This window comes from Osmia bicornis, chromosome 12 (genome assembly GCF_907164935.1).
Source record: "Osmia bicornis bicornis chromosome 12, iOsmBic2.1, whole genome shotgun sequence".
Classification (NCBI taxonomy): Eukaryota; Metazoa; Arthropoda; class Insecta; order Hymenoptera; family Megachilidae; genus Osmia; species Osmia bicornis.
This window is the reverse complement of record NC_060227.1, coordinates 3,306,931-3,334,043: the sequence shown is the minus strand read 5'-3', so window position 1 is coordinate 3,334,043 and position 27,113 is coordinate 3,306,931. Positions and strand designations below refer to the sequence as shown.

At 36.4% G+C, this 27,113-nt stretch overlaps 3 protein-coding genes across 7 annotated transcripts; 1 reads left to right on the top strand and 2 right to left on the bottom strand.

Moving 5' to 3' along the window:
• Positions 1-12: 12 nt before the first annotated feature.
• LOC114871298 (cytochrome P450 6k1-like) lies at positions 13-2,063 on the bottom strand. The gene is made up of 6 exons (XM_029177023.2): positions 1,604-2,063; positions 1,305-1,543; positions 990-1,223; positions 642-919; positions 305-494; positions 13-246 (listed from the first exon to the last, which is right to left on the bottom strand). The coding sequence occupies exons 1-6, from the start codon at positions 2,014-2,016 to the stop codon at positions 89-91; spliced, it is 1,512 nt and encodes a 503-aa protein (XP_029032856.1). The 5' UTR covers positions 2,017-2,063; the 3' UTR covers positions 13-88.
• Positions 2,064-2,551: 488 nt separating this feature from the next.
• Positions 2,552-25,252, bottom strand: LOC114871294 (helicase domino). 5 transcript variants are annotated; one of them, XM_029177009.2, is made up of 33 exons: positions 23,645-23,864; positions 22,268-22,473; positions 21,472-22,174; positions 21,061-21,189; positions 20,010-20,329; positions 19,600-19,926; positions 19,153-19,363; positions 18,862-19,076; positions 18,645-18,779; positions 18,478-18,568; positions 18,063-18,259; positions 17,876-17,977; positions 17,315-17,630; positions 17,060-17,234; positions 16,798-16,984; positions 16,414-16,550; positions 16,146-16,332; positions 15,751-16,069; positions 15,595-15,675; positions 15,056-15,313; positions 14,470-14,783; positions 14,096-14,388; positions 13,644-14,016; positions 13,372-13,568; positions 13,183-13,297; positions 12,774-13,106; positions 12,454-12,675; positions 7,331-7,366; positions 7,075-7,243; positions 6,516-7,000; positions 6,149-6,433; positions 4,910-6,067; positions 2,552-4,480 (listed from the first exon to the last, which is right to left on the bottom strand). In XM_029177009.2, exons 2-33 carry the CDS (start codon positions 22,460-22,462, stop codon positions 4,172-4,174), a joined length of 8,574 nt encoding a protein of 2,857 aa, XP_029032842.2. In that variant the 5' UTR covers positions 22,463-22,473; positions 23,645-23,864; the 3' UTR covers positions 2,552-4,171. The 5 variants fall into 5 exon arrangements, with proteins under 5 accessions (XP_029032842.2, XP_029032837.2, XP_029032836.2 ...); XM_029177004.2 differs by lacking the exons at positions 2,552-4,480; positions 4,910-6,067; positions 6,149-6,433; ... (2 more) ...; positions 7,331-7,366; positions 23,645-23,864 and adding an exon at positions 24,887-25,252 and having other exon boundaries at positions 8,401-12,675; XM_029177003.2 differs by lacking the exons at positions 2,552-4,480; positions 4,910-6,067; positions 6,149-6,433; ... (1 more) ...; positions 7,075-7,243; positions 7,331-7,366 and having other exon boundaries at positions 8,401-12,675.
• LOC114871300 (DNA repair protein RAD51 homolog 4) lies at positions 23,928-26,988 on the top strand. Its single transcript, XM_029177029.2, has 5 exons — positions 23,928-24,004; positions 25,523-25,741; positions 25,853-25,965; positions 26,033-26,243; positions 26,340-26,988. The coding sequence occupies exons 2-5, from the start codon at positions 25,598-25,600 to the stop codon at positions 26,826-26,828; spliced, it is 957 nt and encodes a 318-aa protein (XP_029032862.1). The 5' UTR covers positions 23,928-24,004; positions 25,523-25,597; the 3' UTR covers positions 26,829-26,988.
• The last annotated feature ends 125 nt before the right edge of the window (positions 26,989-27,113 follow it).

The following is a 27,113-nucleotide window of genomic DNA, read 5'->3' as shown; positions in this document are numbered from 1 at the left end:
TATTCTATTAAATTGTATTTATAACGTCTTATATATTATCACGAACAAATTAATTATTTTTTTTTAATCATTTACGATTGAACACCTGTTAAAGTTTTGTCAATTTTAAGTTGAATTTGTCCACGGGTGACAAGAATACGTTACGGTTATCGATCTCACAATTACAAGTGGAGTCAAATGAAACTTCATAATCTTTAATTATCGTCAGTATACCTATCGCACTCTGTAACTGGCCGAGCCGTGTACCTGTAAGCCATATTTTAATGAATAAAAACGATACGATTTTTCAAACAGCTTTTCTTACCAACGCAAGCTCGTGGACCATCGCCAAAGGGTATATACGTGCACTGTGAAATTTCATCTTTATTCTCCTCGTTGTATCTATCAGGATTGTAAGTCAGAGGATCGCGATAGTATTTTGGATCACGTTGGAGACCGGTCAGAGTTATGTAAACAGGCGTTCCTTTTTCTATAACTATATTACTTCCTGGTATCTAAAAATTGCGCAATGACGTGAAGACCTTAATAGACAATAATAGCATCACGTGTGTAAACACGATATGCTTGATAAGGAAAATTGACGCTGGAGTTTTCCTTGTTCGATTACACAGGGAAAAAGCATTTCAGTGAAAAGATATTACCTTGTAATTTTGAATTGGAACTCGGTCAAGGATCGGAGCTGGTGGATATAGCCTCAGAGTTTCTGAAATTACTTGATAAAGATATTTCATGCTCCGAACACCCTCGTACGTCATTCCATGTTCTGCTAACTTCTCTAAAATTTCTGCTCTCGTTCGTTTCTGAATCTCTGGATGCTTTGCAAGTTCAGCAAGGGTGAAGCACATGGTTGTTACACTAGCTTCACGAGCAGCAATGAAAAAAATAGCCGCCTGGCTCACCAGTGCATCACCCGTAAATTCTATAAATATTTTACAAATAAACAACATGCTACAGTGGAATGAATATAGTGTCAACTATTTCTCACTGACTGAAGTCTTCGTTGTCTTGTTTCTCATTCTTTAGTTCTACTAACAAATCAATCAAGTCTCCTCGTTTAACTTTGTTCAACTCTCTAGCATCCATGGAATCCCAAAATACTTTACGGAAGTAATCAGTAGATGAGCCTAACATTTGAGCACCCACAAATGGTGCAACGGATGGGAAGAAGAACATTGTGGCAAATTGTATGCCCCGCTTGATGGAAAAATTTAGTCCCTCTTGAACTTTCAAATAAAGAAGAAACGTAAGGATCAGATTATCTCAAAGAGGAATAAGTAAACTTGTAAATATTTTTACAAAGATACCTTTTTCAAACAATTCTGTATTATCAGGATTAAAAGAATTCACTTGAACTCCAAAAGCAATATTGGATATGATATCAGTCGTATATCTTAAGGTAACATCTCTTAAAAGGATACTTTTTGTTTTTGTACCATTTGAAAATTGATCCTCTAAATATTTGTTCATTGATTCAGAATTTTCCACTATCAAATGGAAAAGTTTCTTTAGTTTTAAACTGGTGAATATAGGTGAAAGTTTGGTCCTGAAACAAGAGAGTATTCCTATCAATAAGAGATAGTTTCAATAGTGATTTTAAACGCACCTGAGATGTTTCCATGGAGGGTTCTGAATGGTAAAGAGATTTGTGTTACCGATTTCATCGTGGAACGAGCCGGCAGAGAAATGACGATTTGGGAAAATATTAAAGTCCTTGATTAGAATCTGTTTAATCAGTTCCGGACTTTTCACTAACAGAAAGGGTTTATGAAAAATATAAAATCCTAGAACGACGTCCTTCTCTGAGGCTTGCTGATACAATTCACCGAACACATTTGCAAAACTTTTCTTCTGTAATGCAGCCTCTTTTACATTGCCGAACAACCAGTGACCCGGTACAGAAGTCACCCCTCGGCTTTTCCAATAACTTCGTTTATATTTCACATAAAGAACGAGAATCGCTAAAAGAGCGACCACTGTAAAGCCAAAGTTCAAAAGAAAGGAAGTTAACACTGCCATAGTTTGGAACTTAATGCTACCAGTTCCTATGTGCCACTGATATAAGTTCTGCTGGACATGTACAATTATATAACTATGATTGACAAATACTTATTCAGTGGAGATTAATCTCAAGTTACAGATATCTTGGTGATTGAATTTTTTTACAATAAACTTATTTTCTTTTAAATAAAGAAACAAATCATTGCATCGGATACATGACTCGCATTTCTCAAAAGATAAATTATATAAATTATACATGGTGTAACTAATGGCTTATCGAGTATGTCAATAATTATCAGCACGACCAGTAATGACTTAGCAAATGGACGCAGCATAAAAGAAAAATATCATTTATCAGTACTATTAATGAATACATTAGAGAATGATAGTACACAATTAAATGAGAATAAAAATATCTGTCGATACAGTAATTGCTGACTAGAATGTACGAAAAGAAAACATTCTGTAAGAGTTTAATAAATGTCTACAGAATTAACTGCTCATTAGTGACTCCAGTAAGCCGAATATACAGACTATGCATAAAATGCATAGATTCCTTACGAGTTTGTTTATTTTAGCGTCTATAATACACGAATTATACATATTTATATTTATATATATATATTATTAGTACAATCTTACACAATTCGATAAAGAGCCTAGTATAAACATCGTATTATCGAACGAAATTTTAAATCCTACAGGTAACTATAGATACATATACAGTCGTAGATTCATGATTTTCTTTCTACTCATGTGTATCGACAAGTTAAGCGTATTTCTCGAGGCTAAATTTCTTTCTTATTAGTTCTTACAAAACCGAAGAAAAAATACGGTCTCAATGCGCGATGGAGCATCGTTAGAGATGTCTTTCATAAAATATTCGTTTCTCGTGAAGCAATACAGGGTGTCCCGTAACTCCCGGAAATTAGGGGTTGCTGGGGTGATTTTGAACAACATTTTCCTTTACCAAAATGTCGTTTGAAGCTTCGTTTTTGAGTTATTAACGAAAAACGCTGGCCAATCAGAGCGCGCCTTTAGCGCGGGCCGAAGCACGAGATCGTTGGTTTTCGGCCATGCTCGGTCATGATCGTGAATAAACGCATTGGTACAAACGCATTCATTATTCACGAATAACGAATAATAAATGATGATAAGTGATAATTTTTTTTATCACTTGCAATAAGATTATATTAAATAAAATGTTAAATAAAAATATCAAAAATAAAAATTTAGCAGTTATTGGGTTAATTTAGGACGATGTAACATTTATCGCACGCTTACCTTGATACCCACGCTGCGCTAATGCGATTGTTCACGACCACGACCGAGCGCGGCCGAAAGCCAACGCTCTCGTGGTTCGGCCCGCGCTAAAGGCGCGCTCTGATTGGCCAGTGATTTTCATTAATAATTTAAAAACGAAGCTTCAACCAACATTTTGGTAAAGGAAAATGTTGTTCAGAGTCACCCCAGCAACCCCCCATTTCCGGGAGATACCCTGTATATTAAAGTTGAAAGATAGATACACATCTATCGCATAAAGAAAATCGCACTGCACCTGACACAAGAAACCTATTTTGTCAGAATCCTCGATTAGGTACTAAAATGCAAAGCATTCGTTTCGAATGGGCTCCAGATTTGATGAAATTGAAATAATGAGCAGCGTCAATTTCATAATCGTCGTCGATGTTCCGAGTGTTTAAAACAAACAACGTCATAATAAAATTATAATAATACTACCCGAAATTCTCCGAAATGAATAATGCGTAACAATATTTTTAGTGAATAATGATATATATATACAAATTCGGCCAGCAAATTTTGAAAGAAAAACTAGCACAGTAAAACCAAGATAATTCAATACTTATGCAATAATAATCACTTTTCCTGAATAAAATCGAAGTACAAAAGAAAATAGCATTGTCGCATGCGGGTGAAATAGTATTGATTTTTGCATAAATATTGCAGCTGTATTGTTTGAACCGAAATATGGTCACAACATCGAACTGATTGCAATTAAATTACTTGCAATACCTTTTGGAATGTTGTCACTATTTTAAGAGGCCCCAAAATTGAACGATGATTTCCTCTTTCCCTTTATTCAAACCACCTGAATTCGAAATAAAATTCTTCCTAATGCTAAATCGATCCGAGTGCGTCTTTTGAGATATATTTACTTTGGTTGAGCATCTGGTTGAGTTTGCTGTTGCTGTTGCGGTTGTTGTACTTGCTGAGGATGAACAGGATGAGTAATGGTTTGTAATCTGACTTGACTAGGTCCAGGACTGCCTCTCGCAGTCGTAACAACGGGTTTTCCTTGAGTAGGTGTAGCTTGTCGCAATTGAGCACTGCTTGCTGTCACAACTTGAATCGTTTGCTTCAAAGCAGCAGATACGACTGGAATTACTCGCGTTTGCAGGGGAGATTTTGCTAAGACAACCTGACCGGGCTGAGAAGAGACTGCTTGTCCTCCAGCGGAGACCTGAAATCATACATATATTGTTAGTATAAAGAAACAAGAATATTAATAATAATTCAATAGTGCTGCAAAGCACTAAATTAAGGCGGCGCGATATAGCGGTACTGATTAGTCATCAGCGGGCACTATGCAGATAGAGAATGGCCCCCTGCGCCGCCGCCCGCTGATTAGCGAAAAACTTCAAAGGGGGGACTTTGACGCCCGATTTCGGGTGCAAGGAGTGGTCCTAGAGGACTGAAAATTTGGACGTGCTTCCGGTTATCGATCCTTCTGCGTTCAATGATCAAGGTTCCAAGTCGATACCTCTTACCGTTTAGCTGCTACGGAGCGGGATAGACAGACAGACATTCACAATTGCGATGACGGTCGCGCCGCCAATAAAGAACAATACGAAATACATAAAAAATTGAAACGTATAATACAGAAACATACGTGGGTAAACTGTTGCATTGCCGACGGTTGAACGTGTTTCATAACTTGTTGGATCTGCTGCACAGTCATAGTCGCAGGTAAAGATTTCTGCTGTACTATCAATTGAGTCTGTACACCAGTTTTACCAGCAACTTGCGTTAACTGCGCGACCTTTTGCGCTGGTAATTTCCTCTGTGTAATAATTTGAGGATGAAGAGCAAGTTGACGTATTTGTTGAGGCGTTGCTGTGCGTACACTGGCTACGTTCGCGGCTTTCACCAAGGTAGCAACTGGCGTACCACCGGCGGACGTTCCAGCCGGTTGCACTTGCAAACCAGCTTGGGCGAATATTTGAGCCGGAGTAAGCCCGGTTTGCGTAGGTACTTGTACCTGAGCCACCGCTTTCGCTTGTTGCTGTAAAGCCTGTCGTTTCAATAGAGCAGCCATTTCGGTTTCCGACACTGTACGCGCTACCGTCTGTTTCCCAACGGTTGTTTGCGCAACGGTACCAGCGGTTATACCCTGCTTCATCAGGGTGGCCCTTTGCTGCGCGGCAGCAGTTGAAACAGCCACGGATACTTTTTGACCGCTCACACCCTGAGCCTGCAGTACTTTCATATGCTGTTGCCGTAAGAGTACTTGTTGCTGTCTATAATACTGCAACTGTGCGGCAGTTAGCGTTTTACTACCGGAAGCCGTAGCTACGGTAACCCCAACGATACCCTTCTGCGTGGCCGAGGGAGAACTCTGCGCAGCGGATACCAAGCTCGCTGTCGCGATTCTTTGAGCAGCTTGAAGATTACCAACGCTGACAACGGTCGGTGCTGTTCGCGTCTCTTGCATGGTCAATGTTCCACCTAGTCGAGTTTTCACCGCCGACGTGGCAACCGTTGTTCCACACGTGGTAACATTCGTCATTGTTGTGACGGTTTTCATCGTTGTCAAACCAGTCGTCACAGTCGTGACGACTTGGGTCAATTGATGCACTTGAGGACTCGTGGTACTCGAAATATTCTGCTGTGATTGTTGTTGCTGCTGCAATTTTATTTGTTGCTGCTGTTGCTGAGCTTGTTGTTGCTGCTGCTGCTGCTGTTGGGCTTGCTGCTGCTGCTGCTGTTGCTGTTGTTGCTGCTGCAGCAGACGAGCAGCTACTTGTTGCTGTTGCTCAGCCGTTAAAACCTGAATAAAAAGATATTATATATAAATTTCTATGTATTTCATGATTTCGATAATTGAGACGTTACGTTTTATCATACTAACAGCGTGTTTATGTTTCTCCTTTGCGATCCTGTCGGCTCGTCGCGTCGCAACATCTATAGGTGCCAAAGGATTATCGTATTGAATGCCACATTCGGCTAAAACGGCAGCGTTAGTAGGATTCTTCATTAACGGATTAACGAGTAACGGTTTAACGGTAGGCGTTCTCTTATTGGAAACAGATTTAATCGTATCGAATCTTTGACAGCACATTAACGTAAACGAATGATTTTTATCCTGATTATACAACTGTGACGTTTTCATTGGCCTGTTTGTTTTACTTTGTTGCTAAAAGAAGAGGATTAAACAACGATAATTTGTCTGGTCAACATCTCTCTTCAAACGTACAATAAAAAATATCGCAATATACCTCGGATACTTGAGGCATCTTGTAAACGCCTTTCTGTTTCTTTTGCTTTTTCGGCGTTGTATCGTAAAGTAATTTTCCTTCTTCCCTCGGTACTATCACCGATTCGTATCTGCTTCTACATTGCTTAGGTGACCTGTAGATCCGGGATGTATTGTTCACTATGTCAGCAACTAAATCCCAATTCGGTGTATGTCCAGGTGACAAGATCATTAAATTCAATGGCAGTCCTTGGTATATTTGTATCGCTTGAAGAAGAGCCCAATCCTCGTGTATCATCCAATCTAAAACATGCTCTTGGTCCGCGGAAGACTTGGACATGTGCGATGGTTTAATACCCGACAGTGGTATCGGTGGACGAACTATACGATATTTATGTAACTTCATGTCGCGACGCATTTTCATAAGCGCCGGTGAAGGACGATCGAACAAAGATCTCGGTGCGTAAACCGATTCCTCTTTGTGCCGCATTTTAACCGCTCGTCGTCCTATATAATAAAAGAAAATGAATTAGGGTACCATTCTTATGCAGAACCATTTAAACGAATAGAAATACACTTACCATCGCGATCGCTAAGTCCAGCGTCGATTCTACTTCTCTTTTGTTCTTTTTTAATGTATATCGGAGGTAATTGAGCCTCTGACATGGGAGTATTTTCATAAAGGAATCCCAATGAATAGTCGATGTAAACATCGTTATCCGTTGTGGGAGGCGTTGGCGGACACCACATCTGATAATTTAACAAAACGTTATCTATCCAGCTTCTCAAAAGATTGATGAATAAGAAAGAATACATGAGTGATGTTTATATACCAACCGGCATCTGTTCCATATTGTCGTCCGACAACCATATCTGTAAGACATCAAAGTACTACTATCAGATCTATTCAAGAATTACAAAAAATAATAATCTTCTTCCAGAAGACTTAAAGAAAAATGTTCGCGAAGGAACGAGCGTCGTGTACACCGTAACCAAAATACATAAGTACGATTAATGAACGTGAAAATTTACAAATTGATGATTTAATCTTGATAGAAATCTTCAGATATCTTCTGTTACAAGCAAAGAATGTTAATCCGAATGTGAAACGGATCACCTTGGAGTGTCAAGGAAATGAATAGGAAGTGTTATACAGGGTGTCCCGGAAAGAGGTGTTAGTCCTTTAAGGGAGTGGTAGCTGGGGTGATTCTGAACAACATTTTCCTTTGCGAAAATGTCTGAAATTTCGTTTTTGAATTATTAAGGAAAAACACTGGGCCCAGGGACGGCAGCTTCGACTGCGAAAACTGGGCCTGACCTGATTGGCCCAGTGTTTTTTCCTTAATAATTCAAAAACGAAGCTTCAAACAATATTTTCGCAAAGGAAAATGTTGTTCAAAATCACCCCAGCTACCACCCCTTTAAAGGACTAACACCTCTTTCTGGGACACCCTGTATACACTTTGCTCGTTCAAAGGCTCATTTTCCTATCGAAAAATCACGTTATTTTGATATCGTGTCGACATGAAATCTCGTACAAGACGCTCATTAATGTGCCTGCTTATACCTTGGCTGACTCCAAGTTTGGAATGGCAAAGGCAGTGTTTTGGTGCCATTTTTTTTTTTTTTTTTCAAATTACTATTGGAGCTTTCTACTGCATGCTATGAAATTTATGCTAAATTTACACAATTCTTTCTCTCTCTCTCTTTTTTTTTAAATTTAATGTGCGGTCATGATAGCCTTGCCACACCAAAACATCGCGAGAATGCAAGATCATCGCTTTTAATGATCCTCAATGTATATTATATAACCAAGCACACTGAGCAAAATTTGACACCAAAACGGAACTGAACCTTTGATCGAACAGACTTGGAAACCGCACCAAGAAATAAGATAACACATCGACTTCGTAGCAAGGAATATTTTGTTTATTTCCTTCCTCGGACTCACTCGATCATACAAAATACAGGCACGCAACTTAAATATTACAGTGGGACATACCATTAAACAAATAAACCTCTTAAAATCTAGCATGTAATCAGGTCGTCACCTTGCAAAGTTATATAATACAAGGCGTTACATGAGAGCAAAGTACGGCGCATTTACAGAAGAATTACGTTATTCTTTTTTTTTTTCTTTTACTTCTGAATCGACTGTCTATTGTATTTCGTTTTATTCTGTTTTTTTTTTGTTCTTTTATATACGATCACACCACAAAATCGTCGCGAAAAGCGACTAATCATTTGCAGGCGTTTACTAATCAACTAAGCTATAATGGTTTCATTTTTCTATCCCTATTATCATACACAGTCGGATCTCTTAAATCTTCCTTTTCCATTTGTTTTCATTTCATTTTCTCTTTTTATCACCAAGTATAAATTACAAATGTCACTTAGAGACATTTTCGAGAGAAACCTTTACAGGAGAGCAGAATTTACAATGCTAAAAAATATTACACGTGTGTACCCAGTACAACGAAAGAAACATCTCGCTTCCTTTTACTTTGTATGTGAATTATTTACAAGAATCGTGTGAAAAATTAAGAAAAAAAAAAAAAAAAAAAAAAAAATTTAATATTAATTAATTAGAACTTGGATTATGCGCACGCTGCTCCAAGTAACAGTCCAAAATGTTTATGCGTGTCTGAATCGTGAGAAACATTTATACAAATACGCTGCTAAATGTTACAGCGATAAAGTTTTAGCGAGACTCAAGATATACTATTACTGCCGATCTTCTCCAATTGAGTGGTTTGCGAAGAAGGAGGAGGAGGAGTAAGCTGAGAACGAACCGATTTCTTCAACGGAGGTATTTGCTCCTCTTTATCGTCTAACGTATCGTTCATCTGCGATTCGTTCGTCTTTATCAATGACTTCGCGTATGACGTTAAACGGGTTCGTTTGATCTTTCTCCTTAATCTTTTCGACCCATCGGACGAGTCGTAATTAGGATCATTGTCCAGATCAACTAAAGCTATCACTGTCGACTGTACAGGCAACGGAACCTTGTCCGTTTTAAGTTTCGAATTCAAAGGGGAGGACGTTACTTTGTTCACCGTAGACGATTTCCCTGTTTTATTGTTCGCGTTCGTGTAAGTACCTGCTACGTTAGAAAGTACGTTAGAAGAGATACGATCACGGGTACCGTCTAATCCAGTACCATGCCATCCGTCCAATTTACAGTTCGACGCCACGTCCGAGATCCTGAGGAGACAATTTTTCCCAGCCGAGTCGGACGTTGTTGAATTCGAATTAGAAGAATCGGCGTTTTTTTTACTACCCTTCGACTCGCTGGAATTACAATTCGATGATTTCGAGTGAACGGAACTGGACGCTTTGCCGATGTGATTGCTTCTCGTGTCCAGAGTAAGAATAGCGACCACCTTCGCGGTTCTCTGCGGTTTCTCATTCGCGTCGTTCAAAGGTGGTAACTTTGATTCCTCCTGCTTCGTCAGGCTATCCGAGGGAACGTCGTTCCCATTCGAATCCGTGTTCGATGTTTCCATTTTCTCCGAGGTTGAAGATTCATCTTCGTGTACCTTCGATTCGGAAGACGAATCCGACTTCCTCGCGTGCTTCGAACCTCTGCCCGACGAATTGTTACCGCTCGATTTCCCAGAATTCAACGTGAAATTCAAGCCAGATCGAGTGACCCTCGACATTTGTTCGAAGGTAGGAACCGGCGTGTCCGGTCGCCGTTTTACCGTACTAGTATTTACACAGGCGGAGTCGCTGATCCTCTTTGATCTAGTTGAAATAGTAGAATCTTTCGAGTCCGACGTTGGTTTCATCGACGGTATCGATCTGCTTCTACGAAACAGAGCCGGATTCAAGAAACCGTTGTCCATGATTTTCGAGCTACGGGTCGTCGGTTTCTCGTACGACGACGCGTTTTGTTCCTCGTTTCTCACTGGTGAATTCACGCTGGTCATAGATCTCGTTGCTGGTCGCGGAGAGGATTTGAAGCATTCCGGTAAAGGAGTATCTGGTCGTCTTCTTTGGATCGTTTTCGTTGGACTATGACTGTTCCTTGGCGGAGGAGGTGTTAAAGAACGTCCCGCGCTTGATCTCGTCACTCTGCTTGGCTCCGCCATAGGCCGAGGCGTGTCGGGTCTTCGAATAGGAGCTACCTTATTTATTTCCTTTCGATGAACAGTTGAATTCGATGGTTCGTTTTGTTTCGTGTCGGACGAATCGCTCGAATTCGACTGGCTTTCCGAATTTTCCACGCTCTGATTTAATTTCGCGCTTCTCGTTGTGATACCGTACGATATCGGGTCAGGTTTACGAAACTTATGCTTGCTCTCCGTGTACGATTCAGATTCAGACGAGTTGTTTGATTTAGGTATATCCGAAGTAGAGTTATTGTCAGTGTTATCAGAGGAAGTAGGCTGAGCTTTCTCCTCGTTCCGATTACGCGCAGGTTCTTCTAATTTAGTAGATTTTTCATCTTTGTTACTAAACTCTTGACTAGAGTTTCTTTCTATCACAGAATTAATTATATTATCATTAACAGACTCGTTTTTTACATCTAAATTTGAATCACTTCTATCAGTTTCTTTCTTATTTGTTACCGCTGGTTCTACATCTATGCTTTCCTTTGTCTCGACACGATTATTCGATCTCCTGCTTTCTTTTTCACTAATTTCATTTTGGGATTCTACGGTTTTACTTTCTAGCGTTTTCGATTCTGCAGCAGGAACAGACGGTTCCGCGTTTAATTGGTCGTTTGTTTCATCGACGAGGGATGAGGTATCGATTACAGGACTCTTACTTAAATTTTCTGTCACACATTCTTTGCTGGTTTCCTTTGTATCTTGAAGAATCATTTTATTCTTTACGGGAGCGGTCAGTGAATTTTCTGATATATTGATCTCTTCGTTTATCTCCAAAGTGATAGAATTACTTAAAGATTTTGAATCAGAAATCGTTTTCAAAGTACCCGACAATTCAGCCGACGAATTAGAATTACCACCGCTCTGTGAATCCATATTGACGTCAGAGTTTTCAGAATCATCATTCGAATTCATATCCTCTTCGGAGTTACTACACGGGACTGTTAACTTGTGTGTAGATCGTGTCGAAGATCCACTGGTGTCCGTTAGATCTTGCGTTACTTCACTACTATCATCTTTGACATCAGATTCTGAAGAAGCTTGAAATCGTTCCGAGGTGTCAGGTGAATTACACGAGCGAAAATGTGTTTCTGATTCTACAGAATCTAAGCACGTGATAGAATTAGACTCATCCGTGGTAGCAGTTTTAGTAAATTTTATCGTTGACGAAGACGTTGAATTCGTGTAATGATTCGTGATTGTTTTATAATTACCAACACTGTCGCGTGTCTCTTTAACAGGCGAAGTTTTGTTACTTTCGTTATTAATGCAATTTAAATCAGTACTCTGTTCTTCGTCAAATTTATTCGAGGCATTCGTATTGTTTAATTTTTTCGGACTCGAAACAGGTGGTAAAGGCAAAACAAAACTTTCTTCCGCTTTCATTCTCATTTCAAGCTCGCGCTGCTTACGCAGATTACTGGCCCGACCTCGACATTTCGGCTTTATACCTGGTAGAATAGGACTGACGTCTAAAGTCCACAGATTAATTTTAACGTTTCCTCTGGATCTCGTTCGCGGACTATTCAAATCAAAATGATTTTGACTAAACGATTTATTAGAACGATTTTTACGTTTCGGATACCCCCCTTTCTCGGAATCATTCTGATCATTTGCCTCCTCCTCCTCCTCCTCGTCTTCGTCCCCTTGACTCTGACTTTCTGTGTGACTTGATTCCTCGTCAAGGCTATCCTCTACCACGTCTTCCTGCGATTCTGACTCTGATTCTGTAGTAGTTTCAGTTTCGCTTTCCGACTCTTGAGTAGTTTTATTATTTTTACGCGAATTTCTCCTCCTAACTGGTTTCTTACTCACTAATTTCTTAGAATTACTAGCACTATTAACCTGATTTTGCGCATCCTCGCGTCCAAACGTTAAGGGCTTCTCATCGTCGTCAGCCAACCGCATTCGTCTTTCTTCCTCCTCGCGTAATGCTCGTAACCGATCTAACTCCCACTCTTTTTTTTGTTGTTCCAATTCGCGTTCAGCTGCGGCGAGTTGCGCCGCAGAAAATGCACCCTCTGATTCTTCCACGAATTTCATCGCGTAACGTTCTATAGGTGTCAACTGAGTATATAAAAAAAGAAAAAATTAATTTTGAATCAACGTCTTACGAGAAGTTATAATTGAAGAAACTTTCTATCGCGTAGAAAAAGACGTCTTACCTGAGATACTAAATTTTGTACTTCAAGTTCAGCTTTGCTGACTTGCATGTCATCTTTTTCTGCATCGTCTAATGGTATATTCTCATCGAATTCTGCCAAATCCGCGACAGCTTCCGCTTTCGCGGTCTTTGCAGCCTGGACATCAAGGTCTTCTTCAGCAGCAGCGAGAGCACTTTCAAGCGCACCCATTGCTACTTTATCGTCCACAAGCTGACCTTGATTGTCCTTTTGCAAATATTTTTCTCGATCTTTATTTTGTTCCAATACTTCGGCCATTCGTGCCGTTGCATCGTTTTCAGATTGATCGATATTAAAAAGATCTTGAATGGTAGACTGTGAAAATGATTATAAATATTATAGGATACACCGTGAAGAATACGCTTCCTTGTTTCGCTTCTGTGGTACTTACGCTCTTGAAGTAAGCAGTTGTAAAGTTTCCACCCTCGATAGCCAAATCTCCAAGCAATCTCTTCTGATTGGCCTTTTTCAGAATGTTTTCTTCAACAGTCTTTTCACTTACTAATCTGTAATTAAAGAAGAAAAATATATATATACCTGAAATCATAGAAACATGTGTCTATTGTATTTCTTTATTTACCTGTAAATATGTACATCCCGTGTTTGACCTATTCTATGACATCTGTCTTGTGCTTGGGCATCCATCGTAGGATTCCAATCACTATCATAAAATATAACAGTATCTGCTCCTGTAAGATTCACACCCACACCTCCGGATCTCGTTGATAAAATGAAACAAAATATTCGCTTATCTCCGTTAAATCTTTCCATCAAGACCTGTATTATTTTAATAAAACATGTTAGGAAAAAGAGATAGATAATATTAATTGTTAAGTGATAATTATACATTACCTGTCTTTGATCTACCCTAGTAGTACCATCCAAACGCAAATATATGTGACCGTGGAAATTAAGAAAAGCTTCTAATACGTCCAACATTCTCGTCATTTGTGTAAAAATTAAGACTCTATGGTTCCCGGTTTTAAGCTTCCTAAGAAGTTGATCTAAAGATTGCAACTTGCCACAGTCGTACTGTATCAATCTGGGATCAGGAAATTGCGTCATCATTGCACTAGCTACTGGATGGAACAATGCCAATTTCGGTGATAGTTGACGTTGCAATTCCATTTGCATACGACGCTGAGCGTACAACTTGTGTGGAGGAGGATGAGAAACATGAAAACGTGGAGGAGGTGCGCATACAGCAGGAACATGAACAACGAACCTAAAACGAAACAATTATATTGCAATAAATGATATTGATTATGAAACGGAAGTTTTCCAATTCTTGTTAATGGACGAACCTTTCGAAAATTTCTTTAAGCTCCTCGACAATTTGTTCCGTGCTCTTGATTGCTTCCGCAAGTGCTTCTGTACGAGAAAAAAATTGTTTTCGCGTACGTACATTATCTTCAGCATTCGCGCAATGAACCCAACCATTGTGCCATCGACACGCTGTTGATGGTTTTCCAATTCGTAATGCCATAAACAAATCTTCACCATAGAGAGGACACGCGGCACATCTCTTTTCATTAATGTTTGCAAGAAGCCGAAGTTTAGCTTGCCGTCTTTGTTTCCTTTCTTCCTCCAATTGTGGCTACAGAAAGATATTATAGAAACTAATACATTTATATAACGCTAAGTGAAATTTCAACTAAAGTCTAGTTGAAATAATTACCAAATAGAATTCAGATTTTGGACGTTCTTTTGTTTGTGCCTTTTCTGATTCTTTTTGTGCGTGTCTAGTAACAATACCACAACGGATTGATTGTTGCTGAGATTGTCCATTGCCAGTTGGAGAAGACTGTGTTTGAGATGCAGTAACATTAAGCGGTGGCACCCTCATTACGGGTCGCCCACTGGTACCACTCGTGGTTGTTACTACTCCTCCTATAACTTTGTTTACCGTAGTTGCCGAGGTAGATAGGCCCATCAAAGATTTAGATAAAACTGTTAAGCGTTGTCCGCTTGGTGTCATTACTGGAAACGAGACTGTAAGTACAAGAGGATTATATATTTATTGTAATAATTGAAAAATGTTTGATAAATTATTTACTTGACAAGTTAGGGTTTAGGATTGTAGTACAAAACTGTCCATAAACATAGAAAATTATTTTTTTATAAACATGCATCATGGATTATTTCTGAACAACCATTCGTTTAAAGTGCATACAAATGATATGAAATAGGAAATTCATGGACCAGAAATGTTTAATATGGATAATAAATGAAGTCAGTGGGATATGAGCACTCTTAGGACAAACCTGTGTTAGTGTTTTGCTGATTTGATGTCAGAATGATATGTCTACCGGTAGATGTTTGAACCAGCTGTGCAAAACTAGGCACTGCTATTCTTTGGACGGAATCACCTTGTTTAACTGTAACTGTCTGCGTGGCTAGTCGTTGCAGTCCATCTCTAATATTTGCATTCCCTACTGTAATCCTCTGTGCATTCGTTGCTGCTGTAGTTGGTGTCACTGTTGTACTTTGTGGGTTATGTGCTAGTGTTCCAACAGGGATTGCTATTTTTCGAAGCAAACACAACAAATGTTTTACACAAACAGTGATTTACAAATGTTAGATTATAATTAAATGTAAGTTTTGTTAATGTGCTCTCGGTTCTAGAATGCTTATAACATGGTAAAAACTATAAACAGGCTGGCCCGAGACCAATTTGTTTTAGCACCACTGCAAAAATGATTACACAGCGACGATGAGTGCAACCACTGATCAATGATGCACAGGAACCCAGATTTGAAGGAAGTAAATGTACGTTAAAACATGTAAGATGAGAATTAAATACCTTTTACGCTACCCTGATGTTGGACCAATTGCACGGAATATCCTTGTAATTGTTGACCTCCTTGTACCCTTAAAGTAACGCCTGCAAATTTGTAAAATCAAACAAAATTAATTGGAAGAAAGATTGTAAATACCACCTATTCGAAGACAATCTTACCTTGTCCTGGAGTACTTTGATTATTTGCCGTTTTAATTAAAGGGGATGTTCCAACCCTTGGAGTAGGCAATATTCCAGCTAAATTCTTTATCTTCGTTTGAGTCGGTTGAGGAGTGGGTGATTGCTTAACTTGATTGGATAATCTAACATTAATTTTAATTTTTCCCGGTGGACATCTCGGCGGTGGGTCTGGTTGGCTGTCTATTTCTTCTATAAGTTTTCGCGGAGTTTGCAATCGTTTAACTCTATGTGCCCCAAATGCAGTAAGAGTCAGCTCCAAATCACATAATAAAAAATTAATACTAGCTAAATCAATATGCTGTAACAAATGAATACATTATTCACATCATTTTGAAAATTTCAATTGCTTAAAATTGGAAGATAATTAAACGAACCTTAAATGGATCATAATCAAGAGCACTCCATACTAAGGAAGCTGTAACATATTCAATAGCTTCCATTTGAAATGGTGACACGGTAGGTCTCACTTCAAATAAGTTTGGATGATTGCATACTTTCCTCAATTGCATTAATACATTAATGACACTTAATAAATTACCACTAGCCAGAGTCTCCTTTGTTCTTTAAAAGAATAACAATTATCGTTAGCACTATAAAAGCAAAAACCACTAAAATTATAATATAAGAACGTTTAACGCTTACTTTGCCCTCGACATGAAATCATCGTACAAATACCGCTGTCGTTTTGACAGGCGGCACATAACCACGTGTTCGTACTTTTTGGGTAATTGCTTTTCTACTTCCGTTTTCAACCTCCGTAATAAAAAAGGCCGTAAAACCTGCAAGTAACACGATGGTTGTAGAATAAAAAGTTTGACAAAGCTACGTAATTTTTGTAATAAAAATTGTTCCTCACGACAGGATTCGTATGTCATATTAATTCTGACACGCGAGTTTTAAGAGAGAAATACTTTAATATCTCGCTATTTATATATAAAACAGATAAGTGACACATTGTCGCGTATCTGGGTCGGTAGCGAATTATATACACGAGCATATAAATATGAAAATGAACTACCTACAGACCTTATGCAGTCGACGAATAATATTTTCATTATATTCACTGTTTCCTTCGATCATTCCAGTAACGGGATTACTAAACCATTCTTTAAATTCTCTGTGCGACTGGAATACATTTGGCATTAAAAAATGCATTAAAGACCACAGTTCCATCAAATTATTTTGAAGAGGTGTACCGGTAAGCAATAATCGCCTATAATAGAAAAATTTCATATAGGACGATAATCAATAAATATATCGCTTTATACGTAAGGTTACAAGTACTTACCGTTGCGTTTGAAAATTTAACAATAACTGCCATCTCTGTGATTTAAAATTTTTTATGTTTTGAGCTTCATCCAATATAAGATACTTCCACTTTTTTCTTCTAAAGCTTTGATGATCTTGTATAACCAGCTTATACGATGTTACACATATATGAAAAGCATTAGGTTTTGTCCAACCTAGAGTAAACCGATAAAACGTATTATCAACACCGTTATTTTTTCCTACGCTTATTTAAGAAAATAAAATAAATTAGTACCTGTCCTTTTCTGTTTTCTTTCTTTTTGTGTTCCGTAATAAGTCAAAATCTTAAAACCTGGACACCATTTTTTACATTCCATTTCCCAATTAAGCATTACCGATGTTGGTACTATTATAAGGTGTGGGCCCCAATTGCCTTTCTCACACGCCAAATGTGCAAGTAAAGCAATTGTTTGTATCGTTTTACCCAAACCCATTTCATCTGCCAAAATACCATTTAATTTTCTCTCATACATGGTAACAAGCCAATCCAATCCTATATGTTGATATTCTCGAAGAGAATGCTTTAAAAGGAATGGAATTTTGGTGACAACCTAAAATTATAATCAATTTTATATTAGATATTGTTAATAAATAACTTTACTTCTGACTTAAATAATTTATTAAAAAATTGTCGTGATAATTTTCCAAAATAAATCAAAATAATTTATTTGTCTAGAAATATCACTTATATTCTGGCCTTTCGAAATGATAATGTGCCAATTATTAGCACACTATCTTGGATGAAAGGCTGAATTCTTAATACAAAACACATTAAGATATAATTAAAGAAACGTACACTGGTAGTAAGTAAAGTATTTCCTTTGGGTTGGATACTTTCTGCCAATGCTGCTACATTATCCATTTCGTCATTAGCATCCGAGTGATCCATTTCTGCAGTCTACAAAAATGACCGATATATTAAAATCCTTGGAAGCCCGGGACACGGTTATTTTTTCCCTGGGGATGCCAACTTTGCTCGATACCTTGTCACTCGAAGATTTCTCCATAGATATATCTTCTAACAAAGATTTCAGTCCAATATCGGCGTCGTTATCACTTTGCGTTTGAGACGCCGGTTCTTCAACTTCATTATCGCTTTCTTCACTTTCAGTTTCATTACTAGTAGATTCTTCTTCGTTCTCTTGACTTTCTTCTTCTTTGATGCTTTCTTTATCTGATTCTAAATGAACAAAAATGCATTCATTATTTTACGATGAACTTTTATGTTGGTTAAAAAATTATGAACATTTTAAATTTTCAGACAAATGCCTCAAGTTACATCAAAAAATAGGAATCAAGAATGAGAACCATTACTTGACTACCGTCAGGAAACGGTAGATATATCATCACCAGTATATAAACAACATATGACGATAATAATGTTCACGTATTATGTACCTTGAACAGATTCTTGTTCAACATCCATTGGAACATCAGACACATTACCATATTTCGCCATAAGTTCGTCAATGGACATTTCGTTTTCAGCCTAAAAAAAATTAACTATGCATATAAAAAATTCATTACTATTTTTAGAAGGTTTACACAAAAGAACATGTATATACTTTGAGATCATCCAGTTCCTGCTTATAATCGGTATTTTCTTCCAACTTTTCTTGTTCCATAATAGTTTCCTCTTCATCGGAGGATTCGTCAGATGCCGCAACAAAATCTGTATCTCCGTCTGCTTTCTCATTTTCCTATCGAAAATTCAATTATTAGTACTGAATATGTAATAGGTAATGTAAACTCGGAATTTATGTGAAACCGTCGCAAACATACTTCTGCAACTTCTTTTGAAGTGGGTGACATGCTTTTACTTCTATCTTCTAAGTAATCTGGCGGCAATTCTTTTAAGAGATCTTCTAATGGTATTTCTGACTCTTTCTTTAACAATTCAACCTCTTCTTTATGATTTGTTACAGACTTTAACTCTTCCTCTGCTTTAGCTATAGTCTCTTCATCGTCATCCGAACTTTGATTTGGTTGGAAATCCTCTGCATTGGAAAAACGAGTGTCGTGTGTAGCAGCTACTGGGAGAATAGTATAAATCGGTTACAATTGATAACATACCATCGGAATGAGATTTACCAGGTGGAACTGGCGAAGAAATCCTTGAACTATTCATAGAAGCTGGTATACTTTGAGGCCCGTCAGTTTTGTTAAGTCCTTCTGTTAACCAGGTTGAATATTTCTCTGTTTGACCAACAATGAAATTTAAATGTTGATCTAACGCTTGTTTTCTTTTTTCTTCGAGCCTCGTTTGCTGTTTGTATTCGACCAACTTGAAAGAGAAAAGAAAATTAGTAAATCTTACGGGTCGGCATTGTAAGAGCTATAAAAATAAGTGTCCAGCATCATTCCTTTGATTGTACTTCAGAATTCCATACAACCATACACGTCAGCAGACTTTGCTGTTCCCACGCCGAGCACACATTTTCAATCGGAATACATTGAAACTGTCGGCTTAATGGTGTGGGGTAAAAACTACTACAATTCACGAATCTTTCAACAACTTACTTTTTCTACATTCGCCCAAAATGTTTTGATTTCTTTAGCGATAAAACTAGCGATCTTCTTTAACCTAAGCTCTTGTGATTTCTCAGCTTTTTGTGCTTGAATTGCTTTCTCTTGGAAATATTTCTGTACCATACGGGCACACTTCTTCGCTGCAGCTTTTTTCCACTTTCTTTCTTGAGCAAAGTCAGCAGCTAACCAAACCATTTCCTCCAATAAATAGTCCCAATGAGCTTTTGTACGAGGTGGTTCTTGTACTTTAGGCAACCTTCTTTCCGACCATAATCCTTCACGTTGTAATTCAGCAATTCTTTGCATAACATATGCCTCCTGTAGATGTTTTAGTAAATTAATATAAATACTTAACTACCCATCCAGAACGGCTAGGCTGCTGTCCCCAAAAAATACTTTACCTGCTTTGCCTTTTCTACAATTTGTTCCTGGTTATTTGTGATATCACACGGTGAAGTTGCATTAGAACCAGAAAACTTAACAACTTTAATTACAGGCTGAGAACTAGTTGTAGTAGGTGGAGTGGACGTTTTAGTAACAGCAGTAGCGGTAACCGTGGTAGTAACAGAAGTAGTAGTTGTAGTAGTCCCAGTAACAGACAGACTGGGTGTAGTCGTGGTAGTAATAGTTGTAACAGATGTAGTTATTACAGGTTTATCAGTAACAGGACTTGTTGCCGTTGTTACAGATTTTGGCGAACTTGGAACTATTGGTGCATTGCCTGTAATAATGAAATCATGATTTAATATGTAAATAAATATTTTCAAATAAAATAACAATGTGTGTATACGTATAAATGTATCAACAGCTCCATTGGGTTGTAAAGATTATTACTTAACAACCTTATGATAGCTGTAGAGTTTATATCCCCACAAAGAGTGGACCGTTTCAAACATGTAAGGTTTGAATCGGCCGTCTTACTGTGGGATTAGATGAACAAATATTCCACTATATTAAATGAGGGTATAATTAAATACATAAACGGGTAAAATGGGATGTATAGCAAGCAACGAATTTATTGGAGGAACAGTCATTGTAAGAATGATTCAGGAGATTCCATGATTACAACAGAATGAAGTGCTAATTATGAACGGAATGTGCTTCACTATATTTTATTAAAATAAAGATGACTACTCCCAGTATTTTAGAAACTAACATGCATTATTAGAAGTGACCACCATATTCGGTTAAATTTGTAACAAATGTTCCTAATAACAGTGCAAGATAGCATGTAATGCAATTACTCGATTAAAGAAAACTGCATTATTATATTAAATGCTCATACCTATTCAAGCTTAATCATTTCTCAACACAAAATGCATTAAATAAAGAACTGTATCCAAGTGTGATCGAATAATTTTTTTAATTAATTTCACAAGATCTAGTGAGAATCGTTTACGGAAACAAAAGTTAATGAATCTAAACATCGATTGATAAGCCTGCGGTAATCACCTATAATGAGCGTGGGTGCTAGAGTAGAAGTAGGTGGAGGGTGAACGGTGACTGGTGAAGATTGAATTGCTGCTCTGAAGGCAAACACCATGCCATGGCGGCCCCCTTGAGGCCTGCCTGGTACATGTCCTATTATGCAAAGTAATTATTTCATGATATAAAATGTATCTTAAAATTGTTTATATCTTGACACTGTCAGGCATGTATCAAAATTTATATTTTTGCAACAAATTTTGATATATTCTGTAGCTTTCAATAAAAATAAAAATGGTGTGCCTCCTCTTATTTTAGGAATAATCATTAGTAGTAAGTACAAAATGATGTAGACAGTTTTATTAGGATAACTGTTTATTAAAATAATTTACTCCATCAAATAAATCACAGACATGTAAATGCTAATAACTTGCTTACCTTGTTGATTAAGTTGGGCTACTGCTGCAGGTAATGTCGTAGATACCGCAACTGGAGCAACACCCATAGCAGAGATCTTTACTTCTGTACACTGATTCACAGGAACTATTGTAGAAACAGTTGTTGTCACAGTTGGTGTTAATGGAATTTCTGATACTGGTGGCAGTGGCACTGTTAAATCCTCGTCATCGTCGTCTGGATCTAATCTATGTTGTCGTAAAAAATGCAAATATTGAGGTGTCGGAGGTCTCTTCCTCCATGTTTGAAAGTCCATCATATTGCCTCCAGCATGAAGAAAGAATAACTCTGATGCATTTTCCGCATATTTCTCCCTTATTGCACGCATTCTTTTCATTTTGTGTTCCATTATTCTTCTTCTATAACCCATTGCATCATCAGCAATCATAGTAGGTTTCTCAGTAGAATCTGTTAACTTCAATTTCTTCCTGGCAGGTGGTGATTGCATGGAAGTTTGAGAGGTTGGTGTAACAAACATGTTTCCAATAGAAGTTCTTACAAGTTTTGGAGATGTTGCTAAAACAACTTTAGGTGAATTCTGGCGGGTAGGAGATGGTAGAGATGAACTGCTTGCACCTGCAACCCCCACAGTACTAGCACGTGGAGGTGTGCTACTAATATTAACAATTCTTGTAACACCAACTTGTTGAATATTTGAATTGGTTGTTGCATTACTTGATATAACCTGCAATCATTAAAAACATATAAATAGTTAATACACCTGTACCATTTATCAGTCTTAGAAGAATGGAGGTACTTTAAATAAATGAATATGTACCTGTGTAAGACCAGGAACTTGTGAAGTAATAACAAATTGTTGCCCAGAACCGGTGGTAAGGACGTTAAGTCCTTGAGCATTAGCAAGAACTTGCAAATTAACAGCTTGCTGTGGCGCACCTCCATTGTTTCCCCCATTATTTCCTCCACCCCCATTAAGGGGTGGCAAAATAGGTGCAGTCTGCTTATCACTCATTACACATTACACTGAAACAACAAATGTAAAATTCTTCAAAAATTAAACATTATTTTGAGAAAAAAGATTATCTATTGTGTATGGTACTATACGCATACTGTATAGTATTATATTAATTATTCTTACTATAACTGTATATAACAACAAAAAAATGTGTACATTACATCATTTAATCTTATCTGTTACAACTACATTACATATAAATAAGGATTGGTAACAACACTGCACAAACATACACAAATATTTGTCACGCGTAAGTTCAACATTTTTTGTAAATTATCTTAGTAACAACATAAATAATATCTAAATAAATATTACGTTGTTTTATAATAAATTTATTAATCAAATTTTATTTTAAATTTGTGCAGTATATTCATGTTCAAGCTATTTAAGTAACTAAATAAATGAAGTATGAAAGATACAAATACAATAACTTTAATTTATTAACCATACAAATTTATATTAAAAACAGTACATTATTTGATAATGATATAATTCCTTTAGAATAAAAAAACAAACGTTTAAAGACGTTAATTAGAAAAAAAAACATGTACAAGAAACAACAAACTACAGGTTCACTGATTACTAACAATATTTTATTTTACAATTATTGAAGGTATGTAAGCAATTTATCACAGAATTTTAATATAAATGTATACATTTCAGCCTTCTTTTAAATAGGGTAACTCCAATAAGTCAAAATGAGGACGTTAATTGATTTGTAAAAAAAGCGCCGAAATCAAAATTTCTCCGTTGATCCAACTGATACACCACATTGGAATTTGTAAAACATGCGTATTGCGCAGAAGAGAAAATACCTTCGAAATTCAACACTATGAACAAAAAGAATATGTCCGCAATCAACTAAATGGTAAAATAAACGATGTCATTTAGAATAACAAAAGATTGTAACGAATACTCAAACTTCGATATCAAGCGTTCAGGGCGTTTAAGTTTTCTTATTAGAAAAATGTTAATTTATCTTAACGGAATAACAATAACCGTTGTGCCAATCTATCAGTTATGCTTTTTGGTAATAAAAACAACTTTTTTGATGTTATAAACCGTACGGTTTCGTAAAAAAAATATTTTTCAGAATTGCGTCAGTGGAGCCTCGCGGCGATACAAAGGAAATTTTTCGCCCGCCATGTTGGCGTTGGTCTGATAGGAGGGCGGACTTACCATAATGTAATCACAAAATTCTGCAACGTAGGTGAGCCATCCACGAAAATAATTGTTACACCCGTGATCGACGAGCATTAAATTGTAATTAGGTACCTCACGTAATGTATAGTGCATGAGCTATATCTAATATTTTACAGAACATTTTCTCTCGACTCGCTCAAGGACGCACACACTTCTAAACATGGCGACGGCTCCCGACAAATTTCGACCGCGACCAGACCGAGAGCTGCTTGCTGCTTCACGTTTACACAAGCCACAGAGAGATGTCGCTCCAACTAAATGCTGAATCTGCGATTGGTTGGAAGCAACCGGATACTTGGCAACGTGGCAGTGTGAAATGTTCCTGATTGGTTACTGGTAAAAATATTAAAAGGACTCCTTTTCCGACTAACAGATCAAATCAGCAACTATTATTTTTGTATGTAAAATGTACATTCTATGAAACTTACTGTGTTGGAAAGTATTGCATCTATTAAAATTACTAATAAATAATACAGTTTAAGAGATGTAGTTAATTTATGAGATTTAGTTTTGTAAAAACTAGAAAAGCTGTTTAATTTGTTTGCTTTAAAAACAACTTAAGCATCTATCACAAAAATATACGTTTTTTACAAAATCTTAACCAGCAGAGTTCGAATTACTTTAGAGTAATAAAGTATTACGATCCCTTGCTAAAAATCGTATACGAATCAGACAAATATGGGCATACCTTACAGGCAGGATTACATCACTTTACATTCCTAGAACCGTATATAAAATACTGATCCGAATGTTCCAATTCAATTTACAAAGCAAACAAACTGATATCACGAAATTATATATCTTCTTCAATATTTAATCTTCAGCTTACAATATAATACGTGTCTCGTTTATCAGATTATGTGTATTAACAATACATACCTTGTTCCTCTCAATTTTATAATTATTTTATTTACTACTTATAACACAAGATTTTCATTCTAAAAATTGCAGTACCAGAAATTTATAAATTTAAGTGATCAATTTCATGAATGAAATATTTAAAAATATTATTTATAAAATAAATTGAGTAAAAAAATAAAATACTGTTTCAATCGTGACCAAATTTCATAGTTAGCGCAACATGGTTGTCGGGTTATACATGGAACACGCCACGTGCTAAGTTACATGCGACCATTACATGATGGCGATTACACGACACCATTTGTATCATGAAAATGAATAAAATGAAAAGTGGAAATAGAAGATTTTTTCACTTACTTTTTCGTTGACCTTTATTGGCAGTTTTTATCTTAATTTATGTGTGTCTTTTCTAACCAAATTCGAAGGAACAAGTATTCAGGTGCCGAACACATGCGCGAAGACTTCTCATGAGACAACGTATGCTAAACACATTTTTAAACGTAATGACAAAATCTCGACAGATTTTCACAGAAAGAATCATGATCAAATATACAATAAATGACGAATGAATCAACAACTAACAAATGAAAATTAATATACTCGGATCTATAACGCGTTGTTCTAATTCTACTTGATTATTCTATACTTAACGAAGTACCCGCGTGTGATACGTACAATCGTAAGAATGACGCCGAGGTCATTTCGATACTCAGCGCATCATCTTTTGGGTACCACTGTTATATTTGCATTGATCTACGTAGTATACCCAATAATAATTTAAATTTCTAGCTGAAACAAATGATCAACGATAAACGTTCAATTAATCTATTGTTAGAATAATTATAAATTTTTATACGCATGTATTAAAACCAAATTATATTTCTCATGATAATTAAACACGCATTCAAGCAAAATTAATGCACGTAAAAATTATAATTTTCCGGAAGCTTCTGTTATTTTGGTTCTGTATTTGATTAATTTTTAATATAATAGGTATAAAAACTATAGGGATTATGGTATAATACATGTAACTTGTAAATACTGATTCAAGAATCTATAATCTCGAACATGACGGAATTAAGTTCAAATGTAGATTCGAAATTATCAAGCTCTGTAATACAACAATTACAGCGGAAACATATTTGTACTGTTATGCAATTTATAGATGAAGATTCTGAAAAATTAGTAACGTGTACAGGATTTCCGCTTAAGGTATAAATATGAGTTTCTTGAAAGAAGATATTATAAATACGTATTTTGAAATGAAACTTATTAACATAAAAATAATTCAATAAAATGTTAACTTTAAGGTTAAATTTTCAGGATATACTTGAAATCAAGAGAAATATATTACAAAAATATGGAGGTACAGTAAAAAGTGCCTTTGACTTGTTCAAAATTGAACAAAATAATATAATTTCTACCAATGTATCAAGGTATATGATTAAAAAAACATTTAGTTAAATGCTACTTGTAAAATTAATCATTAATTTAGTTGATTAGTTTAGATAATTTATTAGAAGGTGGATTATATCCTGGTCAAATATATGAAGTATGTGGTGTATCCTCGAGTGGAAAAACCCAGTTATGTTTAACAATTGCAAGTAATATTGCACTTGAGCCTAATAATATTGTAAGGTACATTGATACAAAGAGGGATTTTTCTGGTTCAAGAATAGAACAAATATTGTTAAAAAGGAATTATAATAAACAGGTACTATCATGTGTATATATCCATGTATAAAATATTATATCTGTGCAGTGAAACATTTGATTTGAATAATCAGCATGGTATTTGCTTCAACCCTAGGTTAGGGATGAAGTTATGAACCGCATCAGAGTATGTTGCATATACAAATTAAGTCAATTGTTAAAAATTTTACGGTTGTTAACAATTGCTTTAAAAGAAGAAAAAGCAGAATATCGAACAAGGATTATAATTATTGATTCATTGCCAGGAATAATTTTCAAGTTTTCTAAGAGTAATGAAACAACAATTGCACTGAATCGTGTAGCAAATATGTGCCATTTTATTGCTAATGAATTTCATTTATCGATTATTACTGTCAATGTGATTACTCAATGGAATTATGAAGTAGGATCAACCAGTACAGATTCAGCTGGAAATTGCAATGAAGTGACTCCTGCATTAGGAAAGTATTGGTCGCACGTTCCTAATACAAGACTGTTGATAAAGAAAATTGGATTTGAAGATAGAAAAATTTCTGTATGGAAAAGTTTTCAACTGGAACCAAATCTATCGTGCATTCTAACTATAAATGATAGTGGTATTTTATGATCTTGAATATACCATGTCTGGAATGTATTTGTATTGTTATCTAGATGTTAAAGTACTTTTTTATATATAATAACTAATTGTAAAAATATTTGTTTTTTGTTAGCAAGTATTTTACAGAATTCTAAATAACTTTTCAATTGTGCAAAGATTATACAATTTTGATTTAACATTACTCATGGCTTATTATTTAATATTAATCTGATAAAAATAGATTTAATTTAGTTTATTGCTATATTTCCATAAGAAGTTTTATTTTTACCGCTAGTTTTGAAAAAAAAGACGATA